This window comes from Rhizopus microsporus (genome assembly GCF_002708625.1).
Source record: "Rhizopus microsporus ATCC 52813 unplaced genomic scaffold scaffold_3, whole genome shotgun sequence".
NCBI lineage: Eukaryota > Fungi > Mucoromycota > Mucoromycetes > Mucorales > Rhizopodaceae > Rhizopus > Rhizopus microsporus.
Window position 1 is genome coordinate 463,514 of NW_019671918.1, and position 19,209 is coordinate 482,722.

Below are 19,209 nucleotides of genomic sequence, written 5' to 3' on the forward strand. Positions count from 1 at the left end.
AGATGCAAAAGATTATAGTGAAAAAAGTTATTGAAGAAAGATCTAAATAAGATAGTGTTGTATCTTTTTTTGTATGAAGCAGTAGGCATTAGATGAGGTGAAGATAGATAACCAAAGTTATTATCATTACATGACTCTTGCATAAAAAGTAATAATATGAAAAATACTTGCTGCATAAAGAGAACACCAAATCGTGGCTTGTATTTTTTTTTTTTGGCTGGTGCACAAGTCCACTCTCTTTCATTAATTTGTTCTCAATGCCTTTTTCTAATGTCATCACTTATTCCACCATCACCAAGTCGTAGAAGAAGATATGAAGCATTAAAACAGATATCTTGGACACTGGACAACGCAGAAAACCGCGTAGCTCAATTTGATACGCCAGGAACGGATGAGACAGCAAGTGAAGACGATATGATTGTCGAGTATGAATTAGTAGACGACCAAAATTATATAGCTTACCAGGAACTTGAGGAGGATGAGGATATGCAGATGACACGGGAAATTAAAGACGATGATGTTGATATGCAACTAACACAAGAAATTACATATAATAAACCTGTCAAAGATGCTGGTATGCTTACAACTTGCATTATAATTAGTATCTCCAGGTTGACACTGTATTCAGTAGTAATACAAGAAACAACAACCACAAAAGATAAACCTAGCCTAGAAGTAAATATATACAGTCTCTTTTCTTTTTTTTTTTCTATCGATACTTATTCAATGACTAGGACTCTGAACAAACCACCTTGGCAGACTTTTTGGAAATGGCAGGAATAACATTTCCAAGACAGATACCCCTTAACGACATTGTGCCTATATCGATAGTGGACGTTGATTATGGTGTGTTACCTTATTATTCATAATGATTTCTCTATTCACCTTCCTTTGTTATAGAATCACCAACCATTGCTGAGCAAGCGGCGGCGGCAGCATTTACACTTCCTCAAATTGATATGTATGATTCTGTATGTGTAAAAATAGGAAAGAAGAACTAAAGGGAGGTTTACTAATAACATATTTCTCTCTTTTAGATATCCAAAGAAATACATTCTTTAATTGATACAAGTCAAGACGTTATACAGAAAGTGGAAGATCGAGTGAATAGGACCAGCACAGAGTTCTTCTCAGACTACTTACGTGCAAATGCTAGTACAAGAATAACCATGGAGCCAGAATATAGATTGACCAAACAATATGCTGAACTCAAATCACTAGAGCGATGGTATGAGTGGTGTGTAAATATATTTGTGGAACATTTTGGAACACTTAAAGGTCATATAAACACATTGACTCAGGACAGACAAACGCTAGCATCCTTGGAAGACGAACTACGCGGGCAATTACCAAAAATAGTCGAATATCAGCAAGGAATATCTCAATTACTTGCAGAAGCACACGAAATAGAAAAAGAGTATCGTAGGTTTGACCATAAAAAACTATCTAGAATGAGAGATGAAATTGAGCATCAACGGTATGTATAAATAATGATATAACTCATAAGAGCGACATTGATAGTTATCTTATAGTCAAACTATCGAGCTGTTTAATAAAGATCTGGAAAATCTGGGAGCAGAAGAAGCTGAGCTTTTTGAAAGAATAGACATGTTGGAGCATCGCAAGTCGAGACTGATAAAGGTAAATAAAATAAAAATCATAAAGCAACACGCAGCAGTTGTTTGACAATTTATCCTAGGATATTTTAGATGCAAGGGAAATAACTAGCGTGAATCATATAATTACAGAAAATGATCTAAGTCAAGTTCGTCAACATTACGAAAGGAGCTGTAATGTTGGAGGCTTAAGGTTATTAAAAGATAATGAAGATGACGATACATTAGAGATACTTGTTACGAAATGCCTTGTGTTGACAATTCATCGTAATGACCTAAAAGAGAGAAAAGAGGATGCAGTACTGTTTCATATCAAGAACAACAAAATTAATGGGTATGAGTACATTGCACACTTTAGGCGTGGTCTATCTGCTATTGTGAAAAGTAACCAAGACACAAACCGAGTAAGATAGACGTTAACATATAATGAGTAAATACTTAGCATTTAATTAGATCATTCAGGAAATTACAATGTATTGGAACAGAGTTCAAATGCTTGTTGATGTGCTGAAAGAGACAGAATTACGGTTCGCCACAACGATTTATCCTATTGAAGCAAATGAAGATATTGAATCGGGTATTAGCTGTAGCATAGATGTAGCAAGCAAAAAAAGAAGACAAAAGATAGCAATAAAATTCGACATAAGAGTGAGGGATATACTACAGTTTCCGTTCATCGATGACTCTTCAATTCAAGTAAAAGTCTGTTTTAATCCTCTGATGTAAGTTATAATATAGATGCTTTATTTTATATATGTGCTTACATGAAATAGGGAAAATGAGATTGAAGGACGATTTAAAGAATATTTGAATGAAAATGGAATATTAGATTTAGTGGATGGTATTACGTCTTTACTGTAACAAACTGCTTTGTTTGACAGAATTTGTCAAAGTCATTAGCTTATTTAATGTTGATTGATTATCCTTTTTATGTAATGCCTTCTCTTTCTCGGATTTAAGCTTCAGTGCTTCTATCCTTTGTCGATGATAGTCGCAAATATCATCTTCATTTATACTTGTGGGTATCTGTCTACATATAGAACTAATAGGTATATAAGGAGTGTCCCAAACAATTTTCTTTGTTTGATCTACAAACTGCTGCATGGCTTCATACTCGCCTTCTAATTCTTTTGTTCTATCTACAGCTTCCTTTATACTGCATTAGTGCCTATATCACAGTTTAATAAATCACATCTTACTTCTAACTTTTGTACATCATCACATTTCAAGTCTGTTTGTATTCCTTTATTAATATATTCTCTTTCCAAGGATTGAAGTTCTTCAATATCGCATCTTGATTGACTAAATCCTTGCTCTGTCTTTGTAATCTGCTCTTCCAAGTTTTTCATTCTGGTTTCAAATTCTTGTTTTATTAATTCACATCGTTCTTCTACCCTTTGTAACAACATCTTCCCTTCCTCGTTATCTTCTTCATTGGTGAAAAAGGATTCTTCATATAAGCTATTATGTCTCGCTAACTCTTCTTCAGTTAGAATGGTTCCTTTTAATATAGGCTCAGATTGAGCTGACCTCTTGTCACTGATTTTATTGTCTAAAGTAAGACGATAACATAGTGTTATATACATATATAGTATCAACTAAAAAGCCGCGCCTATACTCTACCATACGCTATACGTGATCTTGTAAGATCTTGCAAAGATAAGTATCCATCAAAATCCCTATCAACGCTTGGATGGTTTATACTTTCGACATCAGACCTGTAATTAACTGAATCTCTAGAAGAAACAGACATGCTCTTTTTAGATTAAGCAAAAAGGAAAAAGAAGGAGGGGGAGAAAGGCTCAGGAATCTTAATTGTCAAATTTAGATTATGCTTTTTGAACTCAGTTGTGTTCTTTGTTAGGTACGACGATTGCATGGAGGCATAAGAACACACCAATGTAGACCTCCTACAATGGAACACTTCTAGGCTGGCTGGCCATCTTTGCTTTAAAAACAAGTCTATTAAAAGTGTGGTGGTAAGAGCCATACACGCAGATATTGGCACAAGTGTTAATGGTTTATCTGCTATGCTCATTCCTATGTTTTAGAAAAGTAAACAAAATTGAGCCTCACTTACAAACTGAGAATAGAACCCAAATGCCTTCCGTATAACTTTTAGGCATTCCTTAATACCAAATAGAAATAATACGGCAACACCAACAGAAAATCCGCCAATGTCTACTTGTTTTAACTATTTTTTATCTTTTTATATTTAATTAGTAGAACTGTGTCCTCATCTTTGACGCAGCTGATGTGGAAATATTATAAACACTTCTATTGGGCGTTCTCCATCTTGAAGTGCTCTCATTGTTGTTGCGAAGTGGTGTTAGTAGATTCAAATCGAATAGTATGTCATCTTGAGGGAAGATGCCCATTTGTCTTCTAGGTGATGCGTATGGCCTGGGAGGTGGGGTATTCATCCCGTCGTGCATAAAAGCAGAGGGTGGTTCTTCATTATTTAGATATGCTACAGATTCCAGATCGTATAGCAGTGATGATCCTTGATCATCATGTTCATTATTTTCGAACGACTGCTTCATTGTTTCTTGTCGTATTTCATTATTAGACTTATTTAATTTGTGGTCGCTACGCTCAATGTCTTCGTAAATTTGCTGCATCTCCTGTACGAAGGAAGGCTCACTTTGCTTTCTAATCGGTGTGCTGCTGTAAGGATGTGTTCTTATAGGCGTGTTGCTACGAGAACGTGTTCTTATAGGACCATCGTTGTTGGAATATGAGCTTCTTCTTAACGACTTGGTAGGAGATTGCTCGTGTATAGATAGGTTGCTGTAGATATGCGCCCTTGTTGGCGTGTGGATACTAAACGCTTCTTTCTTTGGTGTACTACTTGTATAACAAGCATTTCTTATAGGTGTATTGCTATAAGGATGCCTTGCAGGTGAAGCGAGAGGAGAGCGTGTATATACAGGGGATCTACTTTGGAAGAGCGTTCTTATTGGCGTACTACTACTGGGATAAGCCTCTCTTTGCGGAGAGCTGATGGGAGAACGTATTTGCAAAGGAAGATCGTTGTGAGAAATCGTTCTAACTGGTGTGTTGCTATTGGGATAAACTTCTCTTTGTGGCGAGCTCATAGGAGAGCGCGCGTGTAGATGCAAGTCGTTGTGAGAAATAGTCTTTATTGGTGAATTGTTATTAGAAAGAGTCTCTTGTTTGAGTGAATTGATGGGAGAATGTGTATGCAAAGATGAGTTGTTGTGTTCTCTTACTGGCGTACTGCTACTAAGGTAGGTATTTCTTTTGATTGGAGTGATAGGGGAGCGTGTATATATGGGAGAGCCGCTTTGAGAAATTGTTCGTATTGGTGTACTGCTGTTGGGATATACCTCTCGTTTAGGCGTTTCTGGAAGAGGTGATCGTATGGTACTACGTTTAAGCAAAAGAAGTTGTGGCAGCTTTGGTAGAATAAACAACGAATCTGGGTCTTGTGGTGAGATTATCATTTGAGCAAGCTTTTTGCCTAATGAATTTGCTGTTTTCGACTTTGATAACTTGGTCTTTTGAATATAGTTTAGCGACTTCTCCAATCGAATCTTGAGTTCCTCACACTTTTTGCTATCAAGTGGCTTTGGTAAGGCGTTATCAAGCTCATCAACGATCTTTAATCCTTCTTCTCTCCACTCCTTTTTTAATGTATTGATACTTTGCGTCTTTTCAACAACTTCGTCTGAAAGATTCTGTATTTCATTTTCAAGTGTTTCCTTGTCTAAGAAATCCGTTTTTATCTCTATATATAATAAATAAATTAGCTTCTAGTACAGTTTATTCATTCACTTTTACCTATTGCATGTGATAAGACGGTTTCCAGCACTACAGTAGAAAAAGCCAGCATGACATGACCCATGATTTCACCACGATAATTATCAAAGTAACTTCTTCTTAATGGAATATGAGCCAATATGCTATGCTTCTTTGTTTGCCTAATATCTTGCAACAGTCGAAAGGCAATATTTACATATTCACGCGCCTGTTGCTTGGTTTTAGGTGGGAAACAATCTTTAAATTCCTTTTTCGCAAGTGATTTATCATAGCAGCGGAATAAGAAGTAGCTAGTCACTTCAAAAGATCTGTTATATAAAACGAATGTGCTAGGATCAACAGCTACTTTAGAGTAAATTCCTTTGCAATGAACGCTTTGGTCAAAACCAAGAGTCTTTAGATTAGACAAAAATACGATAACAGGTGAAAAAAGCATAAATTGAATTATAAGTCACGCTGGAAGATATTTAAAGGGAAATTAAAGATAAGAATACACACAGCTTGTGGGGAAAAAACGAGTGATATTCTCTTGATCTAGTGGTCATCTTTCTCTTTCTCTTATAATGTGTGCACTCTACATGACTACAAAAGATATAGTGACCTTTATTGATATATCAAAGTCAATTACATTAGTAAATTAGATACTAACAATGTACAGCCTATCACCAAGATACTTATAATGCCTTATCTTTCTTTGAGAGCATAAGCCTCCCATATCGGGGGACTAATCACCTTTTTTGGACACTTTGAACTGAACGCGTATTTTCTTACCCTTTTCCCTTTTTTTTGGTATTCCTAATTATGTCCGATCGTCGTTCCAAGCTTTTAGCATTAGCTGCAAAACGTAAACTTGAAGAAGAAGAAGATAATGATGATAATAAGAAACCAGTGAAGGCCAGCAAGGCTTCCAAAGAAGCACGGTAATGATTGATCAGATTATGAATTATATGATCTCTAATTGATTATGTTCTTTATTGTAGTAATGTCAAGCCAAAGAAAAGATACGAAGATACTGAGGAAGAGGAAGAAGAGGAAGAGGAAGAAGAACAAAGCGGTAAATAGGAAAAATACAACGAAAGAGATCTGGCTTCAGTTATCTTATTTTCGTATAGAAGAAGAAAACTACTCAGAGGAAGAAGCTAGACCTAAAAAGTCATCAAAGCCTAAAAAGAAAGCTCCTAAGAAGAAGCCCTCCAAGAAGAAGCAGACAAGCGAAGATGAAGGCTCTGAAGAGGATAAAAGCGATGTAGAAGGTACACACATAGCTTATTAAAAAAGAGAGAGAAGAATGATTAACCTCGTTTAATTTCGTATAGAGGATGAATTAGAAGCCCTCGATACTAGTGTAATCATTCCTGGTGGAAGAAGAACCCGCGGAAGAAAGGTTGATTATAAACAGTTTGGTGCAGACCCTGAGGATGAGGAAGAATAAATTTTGTTTTATTGTCATTATGTATTACAGGAGGGAATAAACAGTGGCTTTTATTATTCACATTCAATTACACATCTTGCCTCCTTATTACAAGATCCTATTAAGTATTTTGTATAATAACTATACATGACATAGTCTAGTAAAGATATATTGTAGGTAAACCATAGTTTTATTGAATTTTTACATCTATAAGTGTGGCTTTATTTACAGGAAATTTAATAAAAATATTGTTTAATGGAAGAAATACTGTGATTTCTTGACTTCTTTGATATCAAATTCACCTCTTGGCGGCAGTGGTGCAAAAGTCAATGGCTCCCAGCTATATTCATACTTTCTTGCACTAATCTTCTTCTTTTCTTTTGATTTTGATTTATCTTCTTCATCTTCGTTTCCTACACTATCAACCTCATCCACATCATCAACAGTAACATCATTTTCACTGGCTTCAATACCAAAGATGGCCTTGAATGCGTCCTTGTTTTCTGTTTCTTTGTTCTGCTTCTCCTTTTTGAACTCTTTTTCTAATACATCTGGGTTACCAAATAGTGTTGGTCCAACAATCTTCTCTTCATCCTCATCAACAATTCTGTGTTCTGAAGAACCAATTGGTTTAACAACAGGAACTCTGAAGTTCTTGTAACGTTCTTTGAATTCATCCAGCAAATTCTCCATAATAGGCTGAGAGTGAAGCTCGATAAACTGATCACGAATAACTTCATTCATTGCATCTACATCACAAGCATGAGTCCAGTAACTGTCGTGGACGGAGGCAAATGTCATGCCTTTTTTATGGCAGGCGACAGCAGACATAAGCATATGTGTTGCATCCAAGGAGTGAATAAAATTTGGAGGGAACGCAGTACTTTGCTTCATCGCGTTGACTGGACGAGTTGCATCAGGATCTTCGATAAAGACTGTTTGTAACAAGGTTGTAACCTGTCTCTTTCCTGATCGACGATAAGGCTGAACAATAGGAAGACCAAGTGGTGTTGTCCAGATGACAGAAGTCATTTGATTCGCTGAAGGAGAACGAGCAGAGATGACCTTTGAGTTCTTCTTCTTCTTTTTTGGTGCTAAGTCTGGCTCATTTTCAAGTTTGACAACACCGGCTTCTACCAGAGTCTCCAATGGTACACTCTTTGCGATACGTCTTGCAGAGTCCGTCAACCAATCCTGAATTTGTCGGGCACCGTTAAACATTTCACCCAGAGAAGAGAAGACGAGTTTGGCTAGATAACACGCCAAGGGGTATATCTTATCTTGTGGAATAGCAGGATTTTCCTTCAATCTTGCTTCAATCTGAGCACGAGCACCAACAAAGGTGACACCGTATACGTTTGTCATAACAGTTTGCTTGACCACCTTTCGACTGACATTTCCTTTCAAAAGTATAGCATATTCATCACCTTTCTCGGCTGCTTCATTAATACACTTGTTAACCATATCTGCTACACCCGTATAGACATCAGCAGGACGATCACCTGCAGATAAATTGACAGCTCGAGCACCAGCTAAATCACCACCCAATGCGGCATAATGTTGAAGACCGTTACATGTACCATCCTGGTGGATAGGTAAATGGGAGTTGAATTCTTCAGGTGATCCACTACGGACGGCTGCTGCTATCTCATAGCATGCAGCCAGACACTGCCATGGTGAGTCTGCCTTCAGCCACCATTTGCTACCAGTTAAAGGGTTATCAACGGCATCCATAATGTTTTCGATATTATCCATAGTAAATTGTTCTCGCTCGTTGAATGAGTGTTTGTCATAGCCATACAAGTTAGCCAAGTGGATCTTTAACCATCTCCAGCCCCTTTCACCTAAAGGCTTTGCTTTTTCAAAGTGTAACAATCCACGACAGAGATCGTTGCCCAAATGGTTCAAAGTGGGAGGAATAGGGTATGCACGACCACGGAAATCCATATTATGAGGGAAGTACATGGGAAGGTTCAAGAAAGCACGGGCGGTTTCAACTTTGTAATTCACATCACATCTTAAAGAATGGTTGTTCTTTTCCTTCGTTTGGATCTGTTTGACTTTAGATACCCAGTTGAACTTGGCTTTAGGATCCGTATAGTAGTTTTCAGGCTTAGGTGGCAGCTCTGGAGAGCCTTTTACTGCAGGAGGAATACCTGCAATTTCGTCTCCTGTATTCCAAGCCTCAAGCACCACTTTAAACACGTCCTTGTTTACTTTCCAACAAGTGGAACCCAACACATCAAGGCCAGCCAAGACATCTTTTAAAAGGTCCCGTTCGGAGGCTTTATGAAGATACATTAATTGCTCTGCAGATTCTTTGACTCTCATGCAAACTGACTTTGCAGAAAGATAGCCGCCAGAAGAGTAAGTCAACCATGGACGAGGAGGAACTAGCATAGGTAATAAACGAGGATGAAGGGTATCACGAATAGGTTCACGGGAGAGCATCTCTGTTAGTTGTTCGGCATACTTGATAATACCAACACGTTTACCAAGTACGTATTGGTAAGTATGGAAAAACGCGGGTATGTTTTCAACACTACAAAAAGAAGAGGTATTAGAAACCTTGGCAACACATGCATTATAAGTTGCTGCTATTTACATTTTCTTTCCTGTTTCTGGATCTCTACTAGGAACCGGAATCTTTGCAGCTTCCAGGAGTAAACTTGTTAACACGCTACCAACCTTTGCACGAATCGAACTTGGCCAAACAGGATTCCATACTTTAGCCTCATCATCGATAATAGTTTCTCTTTTTGTTTTGAGAGCCATTTGAAACTTTTTAGTGCTTGTGAGGACCTGCTTCAACTCTTGAGTTGATCTAGTATTCTTCTTCATCTGAATTGCATTGTACTCCATTTCTACTGCTTTTCCCACATCTATAATAGCACGAGCTGTTTTCATACCATCGCTAATACCAGAAGAATTGTGAAGTCGTAATAGTTCTAAAATGGTGACCATGGAAAGTGTTTCTTTAGGTAGGAGTTTCAAAAACGGTCCATAGGTGCGTCGTTCTGAATCACGGCCCTGGAGATTGTCACAACGTTTGATTTCTTCTTCGAGTAAAAGTACCATGTTTTGATGCCAGTTCCACATAATTCTCTTGAGTGGTGTCAAATGCATGGCGCTCAATACATCTCCTCTCTCCAGACTCTGTTCTCTGGTATATAAAAGACGTTGTAAAGCCATTTCATAACCTTGTCGTTCTAGAGCCAATTGAAGCTCATAAGGTTCCATGTTCAAAGTCGCCTTTGGGTCACGAAGAGCAGCCAGTTGCTGTTGAAGAAAATGAATACCAATTGAATCCGTTGGTTTTGCTTCAGGTATGTTTTCTATTTCACGGCTGATGCTGACAGTATCCGTCGTTGTCTTTGCAGTGTCCTTCATCAATGGCTCCGCTTGTTTACCCAAAATTTTATCCGTAGCAGTCTCCAATTGTTGTAAAAGATTTTGTACCTCAACCACAGACGATCCTTGACTTTCGTTAATCAGCTATTACAATTCGGTGAATAAACATTATCTTCAAGTTCCCATGACGACTTACTTTTCTAAATAATGCAATATCGGACTTTGTCAAAAAACGGGATTGTAACATTTCCTCAACTGTGATTCCATCTGTTTCTGTCATTTCCTGAAGCAAAGCTCTTGCTGTATGAAAACTGTTTGATCTATATACCAACAACCATTTAGTCACCTTTTCTTTTAGATTATTTCCTCTATATACCTTATAAACCCTTTTACAATAATTGCATAAGTATTTGCATCTGCCGTCATATCATAAGATTTCATGTTATCGAACCACAGTAAACATTGCCTTGTCATTGGCTTTGGAGTGTCTATGAAGCCATTCAAGAATGTATTGTAAAGATTGATATCACCAAAGAGTCCCATCTCATCCTTCTTTGTTTTATATAATTCTGTCATAATACGCTCAGCTCGAACCATATCGCCATTACTAACACAGGCTTCCAATACAGCAAACTGCTCTGCAATACTAGAAGGCAACTCTTTAGCCGTTACTTTGTAGGCTTCTCCACCGGGCATAGGGAGAAACACATGCTTGCTATGTGGTATATGTTCGTTTACTGTGTCAATTCTGGCAGTTGCTGAACTTGTTGAATAGAGACAAGGTCGTAGTAAGGTGAATGTACTTTTTGGCAGAGTGTGTCTTAATATATGTGCTCTCTTGCTTTTTACTGCTTGTCTTGCGAATGATAAAGACATGTCTATAGGTTATGCCAAGTGATCGATGATCTTGAATATGTTAAAGAATGCTTGAAGATATTTATGTTACTACAGCTACTAAAAGTGCTTTTATAATATGCAAAGTTATATAAAAAAAAGAGAGAGAGAAAGAGACAGCAAGAGAGTCAAGTGTCAAACAAGAAAGAAAGAAAAAGGACCAGGTTACTGTGCAAAGAATCCCCCTCTTGCAAGCACAAAAAAAAAAGTGACCTGTATTTCTGTAACCATCCAATTTTAGCTGTCACAGTCGATGTTTTAACTTTAAAAGTACACCAATTACAATCCCAGACAAGCGGAAAAAGTTTTTCAAACCATCAAAAGTAGTAATACTGACAGGGTATTTAATAAACAATAGATTTCGCTTGCTTTACTAGAGAATCACTCTGAAAAAGAGCTGGATCCTTTCTTATGTTTTCAGATCCAGCATTTTCAACAATAAGCGGACCTTTCTTTTCTATATTTCAATTAGAGCTTCCGAATAATATTATTCTGTCGTGTGTAAATGCAGAATTTTAAAGACATGTATGAAGACCACACTTTATACACAAAAAATCTTAACAGCATGTAATTATTGTACATTGAAGCATATGTTTTGAAGAAGGCCCTCTTCTTCTGCCATTGTAGCACTTCATTCGGGAAGTATAAGCATTTTTTATATGCCCCTTTTCTATCGTTGGCATTGTTGTATTTGGCTGACTACAATTTGAATGAGAAGGAAGAAAATTTAGAGAACCTATGGACGTGGAGTCTATAGACCAAAAAAATCGCTTGGGTCTGCTCAAAGGGCCAGGACAGACTGAGGAGAGGAAAAAAAAAAAAAAAAAAGAGAGAGAGAATCTCGAGCGTTGTCATGGTGAACGTCTGGATTATATGAATCATATGAAACTTTGCCAAGACGAGAACCAGAGGATGAAAGGATTCTTGATCAATGCCCTAAAGAAGTGACTGAGTGTGTAGTGTGTGGTTAAGGTATTCAACGTCCTATAATGACTATCTACCCTTGCTTTCATCTGACAGTTATCACTGGTGACTTTGGGAAGGACTTATGTGAGAGCTTGTTCAGGTAAAAGAAAGCCGAATCATTAATAGAAAAGGGAAAGACCCAAGTGGCCGTGTGTGTAAGATGATGGTCGCCCATATGTGGATAGCTGGGTTTACCACTGTGATACCAGCCAAAGCATCAGCTCCTAGTACAGATAAATATAGGTATCCATAGGATGATCCAGCCAAATGAAATAGTTTTGACCCAAGACGGCAACTGGATCTGAGCTTATTTCGTCGACCAAATCAGAAAAAGGTTTTCAACGAAAACTTAAAAAAAATAAAAAAAAAATAAAGCAAATGAGATTGAACTTTTGATTAAAACACTTTTTTCTTTTAATGAAATGAACCAACATTAAACTTAACCATGAATAAAGCGAATACCAAACTATTGCTCTATTATTTTATCTCCACATAAGGCTTATTTTTATCCATTTCATGCACTTACGTATTCATATTCTTTTTCATGGTTATAAAAACTACTTTTCTCGTCGCCCAATAAATCATATATTTGATAATACCCTCCATCCATGACAATAAGAGACTGCCTGAAGTATGTCACGTACCTTAGCAACTATTCTGTTTCGAGCGCCATTTGAAATAGTTTATGCAGACTTAGAAGGTCCATTGCTTTACTATAAAAATAAACATATAATCATCAAATCTATTACAATCATAATTGTCGCTAATCCTAGCCTACATTTCACAAGCAGAAGGTAAAAGGATAAGGATATAGCAACAGGGAATAGAGGATAAACATTTTACCTTTTACCTTTTTTTCATGTGCATTAAAAATAAAAACATTATACACTCTTATGTTTTCCTAAGCCAGCAACTCAACCACTTATGTTTCATGCTTTATAAACAGGTTTTGATATGTGAAAGCTAGGACGATTTGATTTTGATTCTTTTTAGCGAAAAATAATAATTCGTTATTACTTTTATGAGACAAGCCAGAGTAACTAAACAAATAGATCAATCATGATTGATTTTCTTTCTTTGATTGACAAACAACAACTGTAATGGAATCAATTGCATGTGTTCCACAGAATCGCAGTCTAGCGCTCTTTGAGAAAAGTCTTATTTTTTTGTTTACTATCAGCTGCATTTTTAAAGATGTCGTACCTCCCAGTATCTTTCCTTGTACATTTAATTGTCACCTTATTTTTTTTATTTTTTTTTTTACTCATTCTTAAAGAAAACAACCAGAAAAATAGAAAAACGCATATTGGAAATAAAAAAAGCGAAGTAATCATAATAAAAAAGAAAATCATGTGTGTGTATGTGTGCATGAGATCAACTTTATGTAAACAAGCTGCCTTGCAAAAGAAAAGGGTCCATGAAAAAATTATGCAAAAAAGGGGGGAGATGCTGGGATGCTCGGATGTGTTCTAATATGGAAAAGATATAGAATGAACTATTTATTTATTCATACATTATTGGAGAAACGAGGAATGAGTCATTTATTTTCAGTCTAAACAACATGATTCACGTAAACAAAAAACTATAAAAGAGACCATCATTCTCTTCCTTTTTTTTCTTCATTCTTTATCTCTTTTAAAAATTCTCCTATGCTTTTATTATTCCCTATGTTGAAAAGGTATAACAGCGTTTAGGTGACCTCAGAGGACATATAATTAATGCCATCGTTTAGAAATTTCACTTTTGCTGGCTCCATTTCATGGTCCCTGATGCAGCTTACTCTATCATAATATCTTCTCATAGGGCGAAGCCTTATGGAACTCTCTGCTATTCGTTAATACTCAAAAAAATGCTTGCTACTGTTTATCAAGACGCTCAAACAATTAAACAATCAAATACTCAAACAAATACTCAAATATTCACTCATGCTTATCAAATCTCTGGAAAGACCAGTGAACGCTTGTTCATGTTTATCAATACCTACAAATGATCATCAGTGCCTGAAAGTGCTAGTGAATACCTGTCCCATGCTTATCAATGTAGGAAAGTCCCTAAAGAATTTTGCTAATATCTATCAATGTCTACTGCTAATGAATACTGCTCTGGAGTAACTACATATTCAAGTCCTGAAGTCACAAGAAACATAATCAATCTACTTTGCCACTATCTGCCAAACTCTATCAAAATCTGCTACAAGAAAAGAAGAAGAAGAAAAAAAATAACCAAACAGGTCGCCGCTTCTCTACGCTGGATCACCCTGAGATGCTCCTATTGTTATGGTTCTGCCTCGACGGCTGATGAATGGCCCGTAAACCCTCCCTTACTGCTGAGCTCGATGATCGTGATGCTACAAAGGTTCAATATTCCGATGTCTCCACGGTCATCACTCCTTTCGAAACGTTTCGTCCTAGGTACTTAAAAGTGCACTCTTTGTACGTTGAAGCATCTCTTTCATTAAATTTACCGTGGTACGGTTTTGAGATTGGTTTTTGATTTTTGAGATTTGAGCCTTGAGTGCTTTTTACTCATGGAGGGTTTACACCGTGTAGTCTTCTGGGATGCAGCCTACGGATCTAGTCATCTTGGATTTGAAATGTAGCGATAATGTGGCCTTCTGGACTTATGAAAAAAAAAAAAAAAAAGAATGTATCTCTATTTAGTCTCTAAACTTGGTTATCAATAGAAAAATCTCTACTTATTCAAAGCTCTCTCTCTCTTTGCTTCTAAAATGACTTGGAAATCAAACTATTGCTTACTTAAATAAAAACTTCATTTTGCTACTCCCACACCTTGGCTTTTTGTTCTTTAATCCTCAATATGACTACCCTCATACTTACTTGACGCACTTTCAAGTGTATAGCGTATAATCAAGAAGAAAAGAGTATTTTCCAGTGCAATGTTTTGGCATTTTTTTCAAGCTCTGGTATGTGTTCTTATTTACTTGGCCTGTGGCTTAAGATTAGTGTTTGTTTTAGTCCTGTGTGCTCTAACTGTTAATGTGCCCAAGGATTGTGGCCCTATGAAATTGGAGGAGAGAATAGTAGTATGATGGGCAATATGAGGGCTTTGCATCAAAAGCTTCAAAAAGGGCTAACAAAAGTGTACACAGGAAACAGCAAACCTGTTGAGTTAAGCTTTACTGTACAACCTACCATGCGTTATGTGATATTTTATTTAATAAACTACATTCAATTATCAGTACTCTTAATGTCTTTAGACCCATCCACTTATTCTCCTTTGTTGATAATCGCTTCGCTCTTAATCAAAAAGTCCTGTTCTTTGTAGATCAGCCTTCAATTTCTCGATGGTGTTTTCCTTATTTTTTATGGCCATTTCAAAAATTTTGATATTAAAATTGCATAAAAGATTATATTCAAAACAATAGAAAAGACTATATTTATTAGCTCAACTCAAATCCAGTATCAGAGTTTATTGCTGCTGTATGTTAGTACAAATTTAAGTGTTTACTTAAACTTACCATAACATAATTTTTCTTTCAGTATTAACTTGTTGGTATATGCTATTTGTACATATATTTGTATGTGTTAAACATGACTTGAAAAAGTATTTGTTTCTAGTTACCTGGTAATTTCAACAAATTAAAACTATTAAAAATGTTAATACATGACCAAAATAACGCGCCAAACCTCTGCTTACCATGTAGAGCTAGTAGGTAATCTTCCAGATTTATTCATACTCATCTTCAAAAATGACTTGATAACATTCAAATTATCAGACTTCCCGTTTTCATCAGGAGATACCATTCGAATAGTGAAAGGAGGCTGAAGATAACTGAATCCTCCTAGGGGCGGTTTAGGACAACCAGTGGCAAATTTCAGGAACGCCTTCTTCTCATCCAAAGATAACTTCTCTACTATCTGCCAGAATGATCGAATCACTGGATGCTGGTCAAAGTAACCACCTTGATACTCTGTATGTCTTCGTAAGTCTGAAATATCTATCAACAGCTGTCAGTAATTAAAATATTCAAATAAAACCTTTACCAAATTCTTTATCTTCACCAGACAACACTCTGCTAAAGGTTAATACGCTTCTTTTTAATGAATAAAACATTACCTTTGAAGTTCAGGAGGAGTAAAGAGCTTTATCCAGTTTTCTGATACGACAGTTCTAAACCCTCTAATAAACGCATGTGTCTGCTCTTTTGCCCTCTGATTTAGCTTGTAATCAGCTAACAAATAGACATATTCAATCTTGTTTTCATTATTGACAGCCGTATGCTTTCCTCGCTGTATAAGAAATAAATAAAGAGTTCAAATATAATGTATAGCTTACATATTTCAACTCATGAGATTGAACCTTTCCAAGAACATCTTCATCTGTTTCAAAAACTAAGCCCAGCTCTTCAGCATTTCCTAAAATATAATGTGTTATCATGAGTTCAACATAGATGACTCGATTCAATACCTTCGTAATGCTTTATGAACGTCAGACTTTTCCACAATTCCTCATCTAATTCTTGTAGTTCCTGAAGAAATACATTACGACCAAGCAGTTTTGCTAGGAAGAACTTTGCAAACTGAACATCCAACAGGATTCCTTCGTACACTGCCTTGCCAATCACCTTTTAATATAAGGTTAGTGAAGCACGAACAAAGTAAAGAGTGCCACCTTACTTTGCCGATAAATTCAAATAATTCAATATGATATCTTCCTTGAAGTGCAGAATTTGGACTTGGATAAACACTGCTGTGCTTGGTTGCAGCAAACAAGCCAAAATCAGGCTCAAACACCTCATTTGTAAGAAGAGTAATAAAGTCTGGTCACTGTTAGACATTTGTCAAGATCTTTAGGTTAAAACTTTTACCTTTAAACGGCCCTCCTCTGTCAATACCAGCTTCTTCCATACCAAGTTCATTTACAAAGGATACTCTTATAGACCCTTTCCAAGCTGACGCAGATAGAGTACACAGCTGCTGATACCCATCAAGAAGCACTCTATTTCTTCTTATGGTAATACTCTTGCTATGTGTGCTTTGAAATGCGACCTTGTCAGTAGAGATCCAATCTCTAAATACTTTGAGTCGTACATCAAATGGTACAGTATGCGACATCAGCTGTAGGATACGCAAGGGCACTGGATCGCCTTGGTTTAACTTTGTTAAAAATAGTGAGGCAGTGGATGCTTCATTTTTAGTTTGAAAAATTGAGGAAAAAATAGACTTTACTCTGCTAGACATCATGGAAACTAGCAACCAGTGATTGGGAGGGCAAAATGAATGTTGTAAATCGAGGTCGTATATCTGTAGTAGTAAACTTCGTGCAGATTTAAAAGATAGTGCGGCTGGAGGAATTTCAGTAGAGGTAGCCGTTGGTTGTTGAATCAATGAGAAATAAAACAAATTGAGAAAGCCGCTAATTTGTACAAGATCATCAGGAGAAAAAGGTGTATTATGCTTAAATATATCAGTATCGTCCAGCGTTCTACCCAAAATAGATAAGATATATTGGCTTGATTCAGTTGTATTGCTTACATAAACATAATGGTGCATGCTTGACAAAATATCTTTAGGATATCAATAAGAGGCTCTTTATCAATTTCATTTCTCTGAGCTGCTTCCAAGTATATTTCCATATGCCCCTTTGGACCAAATTGATTCATAATCTTCCATAGCTGTTGCACTAGGTTTTTCGTAAAGGCAATTCTATAAAAAATTGTTCTGTTCACAGACTTGAACAAGCTTATCAATAAAGAATACATGGAAAAGATGGATTCAACTTCCACAGCAAACAATGCAATCTCTCCTTTTGAGGTCAATGGCTGCTTTCTTTTGTTTTGTTTTAATAAAAGCGCTTTTCGGTTTACTGAGCTTGAAGCTACTTTATCAAAATGGACTATGTCGTAAAATAGCTGATCCATAAATGGTCGACTCCACAAATATTCCAGTTGATTTATTACTTTATCAAAGACAGTAGAGTGCAAATTATTTCCCCAAGCGGCTTTAGACCATTTGAATAAAGGATGGTAATATTGAAATTCTGTTGTCTGCTTATCAGAAAAGTAAGATCTAATGTGTTGTAAAAGAGGCAATGCTAGATCAACAAGCATCTTATGGTCGCCATACTCGGAGCAACTCCACAAGTCAACAATATTTCCAAGTAAAAATAAGCAGCCGTTGCCATCGAATTTATCTAAGCAGTTGTCAAGGCTTGAAGAGTTTATCAAGAATGGGACAGCAGCTCCCAGTGTCCATTTGATTAGTCGGTCCATGACGGTTTTAGTAGAACTGATAGTAGAGATAATGTTTGGTACGATTAGCGTATTTGTCCAAAGAAACATTAAAGCTTCATTCATATCCAATGAGCCTGGCGCGGTCTCTGCGTAATCAATTGGATACAATGTCAATCGCGTCACGGTTGCTACCCAGAGTGTCATGGTATTCAACCTTTGAGCTTCCTGCTGCAGAGAGCGATTCTGCAATTTAATGATGTGCTGTACATACTGTACAAGACCATCTCTTAGCTGAAATTGACACAATGTTGACTTTAAAAGATGATGAGCTGTGCTTTGCAGCATGGAGCTTGGTGATTCCACTGCATGATGACTGTCAATCACATGTTTTGTTTGATATGTCTTTGGATTTAAATAGTGTAGTAGGAAGGCTAGCTCGAGTCCGAACAGACTCTTATTGTTGTCACTGAAAATGATGCATCGTGCGATACACTGATTAATGACTGTTTCCAAGTATTTCTTTGTCTGATTCATATATCTTGTATCTATCAATAGAGTGTAAAAGGGCATTACTGTTGTAGTATTGTTGTTGTTGACAGGTATAAATTTATTATGGGTCAGTTGCTTTATCAGTTGCTTTAGTCGGTCAGGCTGCTTCTCTGTCTTTGTCATGAAGCAATACATTCCTATGATCTGATAGATATCAAGTATAGACAACTGCTTTGCCGAGATCAGCTCATCCCATTCTTTCCAAGCCATGTCTCTACCCTGATGACATGCTGTCTTTCTTCTCCACCATCGCTGTATGATCACACAGGCGTTCTCTTTCTTCTCTAATTGAACCTTCGATTCTCTCTCTCGCTCTCTATTTTCTCTTTCTATCCTGGCCTGCTCAATAAACTTTTTCTTTGAATCATTAAAAGAAAACATACAGCTAGTTGATACTAATATTATAAGCAAAGGATTCCCAAGTCGTAATCTCTATAAAAGAGTAA

The 19,209-nt window shown here is 36.7% G+C and overlaps 7 protein-coding genes across 7 annotated transcripts; 3 read left to right on the forward strand and 4 right to left on the reverse strand.

Annotated features, from left to right (window-relative positions):
• Nucleotides 1-261: 261 nt before the first annotated feature.
• Nucleotides 262-2,622, forward strand: RHIMIDRAFT_86428 (uncharacterized protein). Its single transcript, XM_023615805.1, has 9 exons — nucleotides 262-574; nucleotides 632-675; nucleotides 735-846; nucleotides 901-971; nucleotides 1,038-1,477; nucleotides 1,533-1,641; nucleotides 1,700-2,020; nucleotides 2,070-2,338; nucleotides 2,390-2,622. Exons 1-9 carry the CDS (start codon nucleotides 271-273, stop codon nucleotides 2,475-2,477), a joined length of 1,758 nt encoding a protein of 585 aa, XP_023468969.1. The 5' UTR covers nucleotides 262-270; the 3' UTR covers nucleotides 2,478-2,622.
• Nucleotides 2,623-3,292, reverse strand: RHIMIDRAFT_86404 (uncharacterized protein). Its single transcript, XM_023615804.1, has one exon. The coding sequence runs from the start codon at nucleotides 3,200-3,202 to the stop codon at nucleotides 2,768-2,770; it is 435 nt and encodes a 144-aa protein (XP_023468970.1). The 5' UTR covers nucleotides 3,203-3,292; the 3' UTR covers nucleotides 2,623-2,767.
• Nucleotides 3,293-3,370: 78 nt separating this feature from the next.
• Nucleotides 3,371-5,921, reverse strand: RHIMIDRAFT_289716 (uncharacterized protein). Its single transcript, XM_023613666.1, has 2 exons — nucleotides 5,421-5,921; nucleotides 3,371-5,367 (listed from the first exon to the last, which is right to left on the reverse strand). Exons 1-2 carry the CDS (start codon nucleotides 5,833-5,835, stop codon nucleotides 3,836-3,838), a joined length of 1,947 nt encoding a protein of 648 aa, XP_023468971.1. The 5' UTR covers nucleotides 5,836-5,921; the 3' UTR covers nucleotides 3,371-3,835.
• Nucleotides 5,922-6,200: 279 nt separating this feature from the next.
• RHIMIDRAFT_248459 (uncharacterized protein) lies at nucleotides 6,201-6,831 on the forward strand (the record flags this gene model as incomplete). Its single annotated transcript, XM_023610520.1, has 4 exons — nucleotides 6,201-6,319; nucleotides 6,380-6,453; nucleotides 6,512-6,652; nucleotides 6,716-6,831. 4 exons carry the CDS (start codon nucleotides 6,201-6,203, stop codon nucleotides 6,829-6,831), a joined length of 450 nt encoding a protein of 149 aa, XP_023468972.1.
• Nucleotides 6,832-7,062: 231 nt separating this feature from the next.
• Nucleotides 7,063-10,200, reverse strand: RHIMIDRAFT_198874 (DNA/RNA polymerase; the record flags this gene model as incomplete). Its single annotated transcript, XM_023606325.1, has 3 exons — nucleotides 7,063-7,914; nucleotides 7,948-9,352; nucleotides 9,416-10,200. The coding sequence occupies 3 exons, from the start codon at nucleotides 10,198-10,200 to the stop codon at nucleotides 7,063-7,065; spliced, it is 3,042 nt and encodes a 1,013-aa protein (XP_023468973.1).
• A 3,720-nt stretch (nucleotides 10,201-13,920) lies between these two features.
• Nucleotides 13,921-14,649, forward strand: RHIMIDRAFT_271911 (uncharacterized protein). Its single transcript, XM_023612283.1, has 2 exons — nucleotides 13,921-14,214; nucleotides 14,250-14,649. Exon 2 carries the CDS (start codon nucleotides 14,323-14,325, stop codon nucleotides 14,512-14,514), a length of 192 nt encoding a protein of 63 aa, XP_023468974.1. The 5' UTR covers nucleotides 13,921-14,214; nucleotides 14,250-14,322; the 3' UTR covers nucleotides 14,515-14,649.
• A 772-nt stretch (nucleotides 14,650-15,421) lies between these two features.
• Nucleotides 15,422-18,973, reverse strand: RHIMIDRAFT_248461 (HECT-domain-containing protein; the record flags this gene model as incomplete). The annotated part of the gene is made up of 11 exons (XM_023610521.1): nucleotides 15,422-15,456; nucleotides 15,500-15,541; nucleotides 15,604-15,626; nucleotides 15,679-15,979; nucleotides 16,026-16,054; nucleotides 16,099-16,271; nucleotides 16,318-16,397; nucleotides 16,450-16,606; nucleotides 16,659-16,801; nucleotides 16,850-17,466; nucleotides 17,517-18,973. The coding sequence occupies 11 exons, from the start codon at nucleotides 18,971-18,973 to the stop codon at nucleotides 15,422-15,424; spliced, it is 3,057 nt and encodes a 1,018-aa protein (XP_023468975.1).
• Between the last annotated feature and the right edge of the window lie 236 nt (nucleotides 18,974-19,209).